The sequence below is a fragment of the Emydura macquarii genome, unplaced genomic scaffold, assembly GCF_026122565.2.
Source record: "Emydura macquarii macquarii isolate MOO-44397 ecotype Brisbane River unplaced genomic scaffold, CSIRO-AGI_Emac_v2 contig_2636, whole genome shotgun sequence".
NCBI lineage: Eukaryota > Metazoa > Chordata > Testudines > Chelidae > Emydura > Emydura macquarii.
In genome coordinates this window covers 19,015,082-19,025,186 of record NW_027132773.1, presented here as the reverse complement: position 1 = coordinate 19,025,186, position 10,105 = coordinate 19,015,082, and the positions used below count along the sequence as shown (strand labels likewise).

The following is a 10,105-nucleotide window of genomic DNA, read 5'->3' as shown; positions in this document are numbered from 1 at the left end:
GTACCTATATTACCAACAAGCATTGATAAAGCAAAATTCAGTATACCATGCTAATTGTAGGAAGCTGGGTTTTTAAAGAGTCTTGTAGTATAATTAACTCACTGTAAAACGATTCCAGATTGGATCCTGAAGAGGAAAGAAAAAAGGCTGCTGGAATTAACACTTCCTAAAAGAAGGGCAGGCGGCAAGTAAATCTTAGCACACTGGCTCCTTTTTGGGCCCATCCCTGCTCAAAAACGCACTACCTGAGACAGAAACCTTAGGCTTAGCCTTCTATTGACTAAGCCTAGCCTCCTACAGTGGATCTGTGGGTGACTTTTAAAAGCCAAATTCTTTCCCTATGGGTAGTGAAATGGTCTTGGAGCTCACTTTATGCACCCTACTATACTCATTTCAGAGGATCAGTTTATGGCAGCTTTCCTGGCTTACCTTTCCTCCTTCACTGATGGTGGGAAAAGTCCTCAGCAGCCTTCAAAGTTCAGCTCCAATCTACAGTAGTGGAAGAGCAATCAGGCATGGGATGACTGCTCTTTCCCCCACTGTTCCTACAGCCCCATGGGTCTTAGAGGTAATAATCCCTCGTCCAGTTCTCTCATCTCAACCAGGATCAGTCTGAGGTTAAGATCTAGGGTCTGTGTTCATCCATGTTATTTTGATGGTGGTGGTGCATAATGGAAATCAACATTTTCCAGCAATTTCCAAACAGTGGTATCAGATGATAAAACTGTATTTCCCTCTATTTAGGAGATTACTGTGGTATATCAAATAGCACATGGTGATAGGAGCTGATAAGTGCTGATTGTATTTTGCTTGTTTTTTAATTCATTAAACCAAGGGACACTAATTTACAATCAATGAAATGGCCCGACACCCTTTTCAAATGTGATATTCCAGGAGTGGGCTGGGAGATCATCGTCTGGTATTTTACTGGGTTTCCTTATTTCTTTCTTGAAAATAACTACGTTTAGCAGCGGGAAAAAGACAGAAGCAGAGGTTCAGTTATTTATACAAAATCAGAATATGGCCACGAGTGTTCTAGGAATGTGTTTGACTGCTAATCAACTTATCAACTTCCCCACCAGTACTTGCCATTCCTTTCCCTTTGTCGGCCCCTCCAATCACCCTCTCTTGCAGTCTTCCTCACCATAGCCTGGGGAAAAGAAGGTTTTTTTTTTTTTAAAGTTTTTATTTATTCCTTATAGCTTTTCTGCCCCTGTGGGCATTTGTCTGCCTGTCTGGCTAATGTGCTGTAATGAATTTGCTCTCTGCCATATACACACCATTCTATCAATCAATGAGAGGAAATGTTGAGTATGGTGAGTGCTAACAAGCACTCTCAGTGGGTCAGTATACATCAGTTCAAAGGTACTGGCACTTTAATTTTCCCCTACAGGCTGCCTTTAATTGGGAGGAAATAAATGAGGCCTGCATATGGTTGGTACCATGACTTCCTGCCAGTCTCCTGCTTTGGTAAACTGACCAAAAGCTTCATCCTACAGGACAGCGTTAACTCAGAGATATCGCTTCCCTTCAGGTAGAAAATCATAAGGGAAAATGGAGAGGAAGGGACAAATGGAGCAGGAGAAAAATGAGAGGGTAGAAAAATGGAATATGATGAGTGAGGGGAAAGAAAGCAGGCTTTGTGGATAGCAAGGAAATTATTTGAAGAAGGAAAATGGTGGAGAAAGCAGAGATGGCAAATAGTAAGATAAGAAAGAAAGGGAAAATGGAAAAAGAGGACATTGGAAATGGGATGCAGAGTAACAAAGAGGAGGAAGACAAATAGTGTGGTAGTGGAAAGAAAACAAGATGGAAATAGAAAAAGATATCATATTTCAACCTAAGCTTATCCCCTAATAGGGGATCTCTGGGTGACCTTTAAAAGCCAAGCCCTTTTCCTATGGGTGTTAGAATGGTCCTGGGGTTCCTTATTTATGCACCCTGTTAATACTCATTTGCAGTAGATCAGTTTATGGCTGAAGCTTTCCTGGCTCACCTTCCTCCTTGGTTCATGGTGGAAAAGTCCTGGGCAGCCTTCAGAAAACTCCAGTCAACGGCAGTGGAGGAACAATCACAAATGGGATGATTGTCCTTGATCATGTTCTGTTCTCACAGCCTCAGTTGTCAGTCACAGAAAGGAAGTGCTATCTCCAAAAAAAAGCAGGAAGTGTCTAAAGATTCAAGGAGGATCAAGTCACCTGAGTTAGGGCAGAGATATTTTAGAAAGGTTTTAAACAAAATAGACAGGTCAAGCCCAATCCACTGTCAAGGTTTTGGTGCTTTAAACTACTCTGCTGGAGACAAGTTCATTTCTAGACATGATATCTTGATGTCCAGGCTGGGATGACTAGCAAGTGGTGTCCATGGAATGCCTGTCATCACAATGGCAAGTTGTTTGATAGACTAAGATTTGCATTAATTGGCTTAGAGGAAGTCTTAGCTCTCCTCAGCTGGCAATGAGTTTGGCAGTTGAGAAGGGGCTGAGAAGGAAAATTAGAGGGGCTTTGAAGCTCTGAAAGATACAGAGGCCCCAGTAGGAACACAGTGCAGCAAATTGCATCTTGTGACGGGGTGCATCAGGCATTTGTTCCCTACTGCCTTGGCATGCCTGCCCTGAGGAAGCTGTCCTTTTGGAAGAGAAGAGCAACAAGTTCAGACCTCCAGGTGTTGCCTAAAGGGGTCTCCTAGGATCAGCTGCTGGTAGAACCAGCCAGACTTAGTCCTCCAGCCTATAGAAGGGCTGGGATCAGGCAGAAGCCAATCAGGGCCCAGCAGGCTAGATTAAAAAGGATTGGCTGCTTCTTTCAAAGGCTGGTTCTGGGTGAGGGTGTGGCCGGCCTGCCTTCCTTCCTTCCTTCCTTCCTTGTCCTGGTGCCAAAATCTGATAGTATTTTGGAGGGATCAGGAAAGGGCTATTGTTTCATTTTATAATCTTACTGCCCCGGTAGGCTAATTATTTTTCTTGTAAAACTAAGGTGAGCCTTGTTCTTTGGGACACCCTGGCTCAGGCTCAGGCTAAGCATCATGACACACCTATTTGGAAAATGTAACCGCTTCACTCACACACATGACTTCCAATCCTGGCACTGATATAACTAAGTCACAACTACAGCAGAACAGCTTAAAACCTGTTTTAAAAATAAATCTCAATCTTCATTTTGTACTGCCCCTGGCTCTGGGCTCTGAAAATCCATCATGAATCAGGAGGGTCCCATGAGACAATGCGGGGAATTGGCTCAAGGATTTGGGAGGTGCAGCAGGGTGGTCTACTCCTTTAAGGGCCCGCGGAGCCAAGAAGCAGCAAGCCCTGCCCTGAGGAGAAGCTCAGGTGTTGAGAACCAGCTGATCCAGCTAAGCAGCAGCTAATGAGTGTCTCTGATTTCCAGCTGGAAGATATAAGAGAAGGAGGGCCAGAGTAGACAAATACTTCCCTGAACAGTAGCACTGGAAGGCTGCAACAGGGCGGGTAGGCCCTACAGGCCCCTGAGGCAAAGGGAAGGCTGTAAACCATGAGCTACTGCAAGGTAAAGGACTTGGCAGTATGAGTGCAGGTCAGGCCTATCACTTTTATGACTCTGCCATATTGTTTGTGTAAGAGAGGGATAAAAGAGCTTGCCCTGAAGGCTAAAATGGTGTGGGTTATGGCTGACTGTTTTATCCCCAAGCTGGTGGACAGACCCCCAGACTATGTGAGGGCAGTAAAAATGCTAGAGATCAGACTGAGTCTGATAATGCAGGGAGGACAGTGACAGAAAGGTGAAGATCAGGTGCCAGAATCTGACCCCTGTTGAGGATCCTTTCTGTTACATAAAACCTAAACACGAATCAACTACTATGATCTAATCTTTCTTTCTCTTCCAGCAACCAGGACAGCATACAAAAAAGTTAGAGGCAGTAATAAAGCCAACAGCCAGGCATCTTTGCAGTATTAGTCAGGTCTCACAAGCTAAGAAGGTTGGGCCTGGTAAACACTTGCATGAGGAGATCTTAAAATAAAACTTGGTGGTGTTAGTGAGTCTGTAGGTGTGACCAGGGGCGGCCCCAGAAATTTTTCATATGGAATGCATGTTGCATGGAGCTTTTGGTGGTTCCAGCCCGAAGTGTCTTCTCCAACGAAACTCCTAGTATGGAGTCAGTCACCGAGACCCATCAGTGGGCTCTAGGCAAAACCCTTTCATGTATGCTGCCCCTCTCCTGGCTGGCTCCCCTAACTGAGCACTTGCTGCAGCTCCCCATACTTGTGGCAGGATGTGGGATGGTCAGTGAGCAAATCCTGCAGGCAAAGCAGAGGGGGCAAGGGCTGGTGAAGTAGGGCCAGCCCTCTGCCCACTTAGGTTTGGCCTCATGGCCCTCTGTCATGATGGGGATGGGCAAATTTGAGTGACTGGCACTGTGATCTGCTGTACTGGGATCACAGTGCCATTCAGGTTTGGCCCCATGCCCCCTCCATCATAACCTGTGCGGCTCTGTGATCCCCTTGCACCAGGTTGTTATGCCACTCACTTAAGTTTGGTCCCACCCATCCTTTTCATGATGGAGGACCATGGAGCTGAACCTGAGTTGGCAGTAGGGCAACCAACGTTGCTCCTCCTCATAGCTTTGGGGCTGGCTCTGCCCCTGCCAGTGGTACATACCAGGCGTAATGGGCATACAGTGGTGTGTGCTACCAGATGTAACTTCCCTTTCAGTCAATGCTGAACCATTGCCAGCTTGATGTTAAGGCCACTGTACAGCTGGAGGTGCCATCGTTCAGACACGATGCTACAGCCAAGGTTCTGACCACTTGAGGTCATTACAGATCCCATTGCACTCCTTTTAAGAGTGTTCCTAGTGTACAAGTTAAAATCCAGTTGGGATAATTACTAGAACTGGTCACAAAATTTGAATAAAAGTTGTTGTTTTTTTTCTGTTGGGAAAATGGCATTTATTAAAAATAATTTTGTGAATTTTCTTCAAAATATCCACTTTTTTCCATTTGTTAAAACAATTTTCGCTGTTTTGACTTGTTTTTCCTTCTACTTCCCCTCCTGTTTCTCCCCTCCTTTTCAGTGGCAAAATGGGGAGGGAGAGAAGGAAAAAAGCATGGAAGGTGAAAAATAGGAAGAAGTTGAGTCTGGAGTGGGGAGGGCAACGAGGGGGTGAGAGAAGAGAAAAATCCCAACATTTCAAAACTAAACATTTTTATATTTTTAAAAAAAATTATGAAAAAACACAACATGGTTCCTTTTTGTAATCTGGACCAATAATGACTTTGAAATTTTTCCCAAAGAATATTTTACTTTTTTTGACCAACTCTAGTAATTGCATTCAGCTCACCAAAGTTCTCTTTATGTTGCAGCTGCATGCATCATTTATCTTCACTTTTCCTGCCCTAAAATGTTGGGTAGTGGTATTGTGTGCCTTTGATGAGTTGCTAGATACACCCTTTGTTGACTGCATTTCAATGGAGGGTTACATGATTCTTGTATATATCTGTGCAGTCCCCTACATGCTTTCATTCAGAGAAAGTCCACATAAATGTCAGTGATAACTTTGGCCTGATTAAACTGAGGATTGCACCTGTACTTTGTGAAGCACGTTAGGATCCCTTAGGCACAAGGAACTATGTACAATTAAGATACTGTATGAATTATCATTATTACTGTGGTAATAACTATAAAATATTCAATGCAAAGTGTGTTTACTTGTAGGACAGTAAAAACAATTCTCCTCTATGGTGAACTTAAGGGAGGGAAATGTGATAAAGGAGGGCAAAAGCTGCGCCATAAGGACATTTTGAAAAGGAATTTGAAGAAAGAAAATATTAACAGAGAGAACTGGGAAGAAGTTGCCAAAGATAGATGTAAATGGAGATCTGTAGTGTATGATTCTATCCAGGCAGTTGACGTGCACAGAAAGGCAGCGTATCAACAACACCATCTTCAACAGCATAATATCAAGCAGCTTTCAAATTTCTCCAACCCAAACTGTCACAGAGGCTTTATTTCTAATGCTGGACTCGCTTCTCATCACTAAGCTTATAAATGTTAAATTTCCCTCCTCCGCAGTCATCGTCGAGTTGACAGACAGCCAAAGATTATATTTATTATTTAAATTGCGGTAGTACCTAGAGATCCCAGCTCCATTAAACTAGGTGCTGTATGAACATAAAAAGGTCCCTTTCTTGAGGAGTTTATTCATCTATGTATACCACAATTTCTGAGTACCTCACAATTATTAACAGATTTTTATCCTGTGAGGTAGAGAAGTATTATCCCCATTTTACCTCTGAGGAGCTGAGGTACAGGGTAGATTAAATGAGGTCACAAAGGAAGTCTGTGGCTGAGCCAGTCCTCCTGCCCTGTACACAAGTGCCCTATCCACTAGAGGCCATCTTTCCTATATTCTAAGACTACAGACAGCAAATGGACACAACAAACAGACCAGAGGAGCACAAGGTAACAATGAGATGATATTGATCAGCACAATATGCATTGGTCTCAGCATATCAGCTGCCTAACCATTGTCAAGTTTTTTGTAGGCATCATGCCAGATAAGGATTTTAAGGAGGGATTTGAAAGAGGGCACTGAGCTGTAACATAGAAGAACATTTGCCAGGTGGGAATGGTTCTTTACAAAATAACTGCATGCTGGAAGTGAGCATTGGCATATCACACCACCACACAACAGTGCAGGTCAGGAAAAAGTGAAGAAAAATGTTATGGGTCAGATTGGCAGGCTCGGTAAATCATCATAGCTCCATTGACTCCATTGGAGCTATTCTGTTTTACACTAGTTAAGGATATGGCTCTATATCTTGTTTTTTGCATAGGTGAGTAAGACAATTACCCCCTTAGCCATTTTCAATCACTTGCTGTAATGAGTCTTTCCCACAAATACTGAATGATTTGGCTAATAAAAAATAACTTCCATTATAATTGCTTCCCAGAACAATGAAGGAGTGCAAAGGGGTCTTTTTGTAGGTGGCTGGCCAGCCGGTCGAGTTCCTGTTTGAAAAGAATATTTTAATGCTCCTGGGATTTTATTGTAATGCTAATTTAGTGTTAGGACACCCAGAGCCTGGTACAGGCAACTTTTTATTGTTTACATCTAAGTAACAACATCCATAGTTCTCTGCAAATAAGCAAAGCCTTGCTTTTTTATGATCTTCCAATTGTCACAAAGATTTTCTTCAACCAGTCAATCCCTCTACTCCTCTTATACCTCCCTTATGGCACCCCCATAAGGAAATCTAATCTGCCCTAATATTCCAAACAACTACTGCAGAAGAATCTCTTTGTCTGCCACATCCTCGAGGAGAGAGTCACACTGACTTTCTGCCATGCTTTTCTTTCTAACATAAAGTTGAAGGTCCTCTGCCGACAGCAGTGACTCAGCAATTGCTTTCAAGAGTTTGCATCCCAAAACTCTATTTACCCTTGTGTATGTGTGGGTGAGAAATCTTCTTTTGTCTGAGGTCTGTGCTTGTCTGTTCCTGTCTGAACTGCCATTTGACTATTCTTCCCAGACTCTCTGAGGCTAATATGCCATAATAGAAGAGTGTCTGAGAGAGAGAGCAGAGTGATGAGTATCTTCCCAGTGGTGGCTCTTGATCTGTGTAATGCTGCCTATCACATCTGTGGCGCTCTACAAATAAGAAATCCAGAACAATACTGTTTTTCCCAGTGTAACTGAATGAAACACATGGAATCTATGCTGCCTGTCAGTCTGAGAGACAATTGACAGGCATTCAGAAGCAGATGGAGAAAAAGGGAAGGGAGAATGAAGTCAGGCAGAAGAGGAAAAGGACAAAGGCAAGAATGAGGAAAATAAGGTGAAGCAGAATGGAGGGAAGAGGGAAATAAAACAGAAAACACAAGAAAATCAGAGCAGAAAAAAGTGTGGCGGAATGGGAAGATGGGGAGCAAATGAAAGATTTGAATATATGAGGAAATGAAGAGGGAGGGCAGAAGCTAAGGAAGGGCATCAAATGGAAGAAAAAGAAGTGAAAGAAATAAAAAAGATGGGATAAAAGAATTGGGGGAAGTTATAGAGTAAATAATATGAAAAAAATCGATTGAAATATTGTAAATCATTGATACTAAAAACGTCTGTAATTTGATTAGAGAGACAATGTGGGTGAGATAATATCTTTTATTGGACCAACTTCTGCTGCCAAGAAAGGCAAGCTTTCGAGCTACACAGAGCTCTTCAGTTCTGGGAAAGGTACTCAGGGCTTGTCTACACTAGAAACTTGCATTGGTGCAGCTGTAGCACTTCTGGTGAAGACGCACTAAGCCAATGGTGGAGAGCTCTCCCCTTGGCTTAATAACTCCACCTCCATGAGAGGCAGTAGCTACGTTAGCAGGAGTTACACAGGGCTGTCTACACCAGCATTTAGATCAGCATAACTGTCACTCAGGGAAGTGAATTATTCACACCCCTGAGAGACGTAGGTATACCAAAGAAATTCTGTAGTGTAGACCAAGGTTCAAAGTGTCACAGCTAAATACAAGGTTGAACAGATTGTAGTTAGTATTAGTAGTTAACACATATTTCAAGGGACCATTCAAGGTGAAGTGACCCATCCAATCATAGGGAGGAAAGGCCCCTGGGGGGCAGGCGGGAAGAGGTTTGTTAATGGGTTACAGAATGTTGTAATAAGCCATAAATCCAGTGTCTCTGTTCAGTCCATGATTTTTAGTGTCTAGCAAAGTTATAAATGTAAGCTCCCAGGCTTGCCTTTGAAAGTGTTGTGCATGTTTCCTTTCAGGATGACAGATGGGTCAGATACAGAGTGATCGCTCTATGAAATGTGTTTATCCACAGGTCATATGGTATTTTTGTCTTTTATCATTTTCCTGTGTGAGCTTATTAGAGAGCCTAGTGATTGTTTGGTTTCACCCATATAGTTGTTGTTGGGGCATTTAGTGCACAGGATGAGGTACACCAAATGTTGTGATAGGCACGTGTAAGACCCATGGATCTTGGAAGGTGTGTTGTGAGGTGTGTTGATCATTGTAGCAGTGGAAATATGTCTGCTGGTTTTGCGTCTGTTGTTTTGGCAGGGTCTGGTGCCATTTTGACTTGGTGTGTCCTGGTGTGTGGGGAGCTTGATGATGAGGTTGGGGAGTTGTCTGATGGCCAGAAAAGGGAGTTTAGGAAAGGTTTCTTTCAGGATGGGCATCTCCATCAAGTAGGGGTGATAGTTTTTGATGATACCCTATATGGGTTCTAGTGTGGGGTAGTAGGTAAGAACTAGGGGTGCAAAGTTGGAGGGGGGGTTATTTCTGTATTGAAGCAGGTTCTCTCGGAGTATTTGGGTGGCCCATTCCATGATACGATCTACTTCTCTGGTGGAGTGTCCTTGTTTGGTGAAGGCAGTTTTGAGGTATGTATCCTGGACTTTCTCCTTGGAGCATATTCTGTGGTATCTGAGTGCCTGGCTGTAGATAGCAGATTTCTTGGTGTGTTTGGGATGGTTACTGGATCTATGTAATTTGGTTAGTGAGTCTTCATCATACACAGTATGGAGGTCCCCATAATATAAACATATTGATATTCATTGACATATAATAGTTGCAATAAAGTGGTCATGATAGTAGGAACTTTGTAGTAGGAAAAGTTACCAGTGGTGTTGAATGGAGGAATCATTATGTAAGTGAGCCTTATGCAGGCATGCCAGCAACACCTATCAGTACAGTTCTCAGCAACAAATTAAGTAAAGTATTTACTGTTACTTAAAATGTTTTCAGCATTTTTCTTATGTCACAATAGCAAGTTAGCAACAGCTATTTCATGGTGCCAGAACAAAACTAAAAATAAGAAAAGAGTATAACAAATCTGAAAAAAATGGATGAACTAAAGCCTCCAGTAAGGTTAGTGTTTGAAGGAAATGCACAGAAAATTGGAGAAAGTGGAATCAAAGATTTGGGCAGTACAGAGTTGCAAGTAGTGCAAACAAAGATGAATGGCTGCAAACAGCATGACTTCTTCCTGTGGCAGTTGAAGAATCAAAAAAGGTATTTAGCACTTTTCAATTTGATGATGCAGGAGATAAAGAAAAAAATACAGTCAGATCTGAAAGAATAAGTTTGAGGCATACTGTGCACCAAAAAGAAATGGC

At 42.7% G+C, this 10,105-nt stretch overlaps 1 protein-coding gene across 1 annotated transcript in view; it reads left to right on the top strand.

The window, feature by feature from the left end:
* Nucleotides 1-2,168: 2,168 nt before the first annotated feature.
* The window catches only part of TFEC (transcription factor EC), a 126,213-nt gene continuing 118,276 nt past the window's right edge, over nucleotides 2,169-10,105 (top strand). Inside the window, exon 1 of the mRNA XM_067564239.1 lies at nucleotides 2,169-3,524. Coding sequence (XP_067420340.1) covers nucleotides 3,510-3,524 — 15 coding nt within the window. The 5' untranslated portion in view covers nucleotides 2,169-3,509. The remainder of the gene's footprint in view (nucleotides 3,525-10,105) is intronic.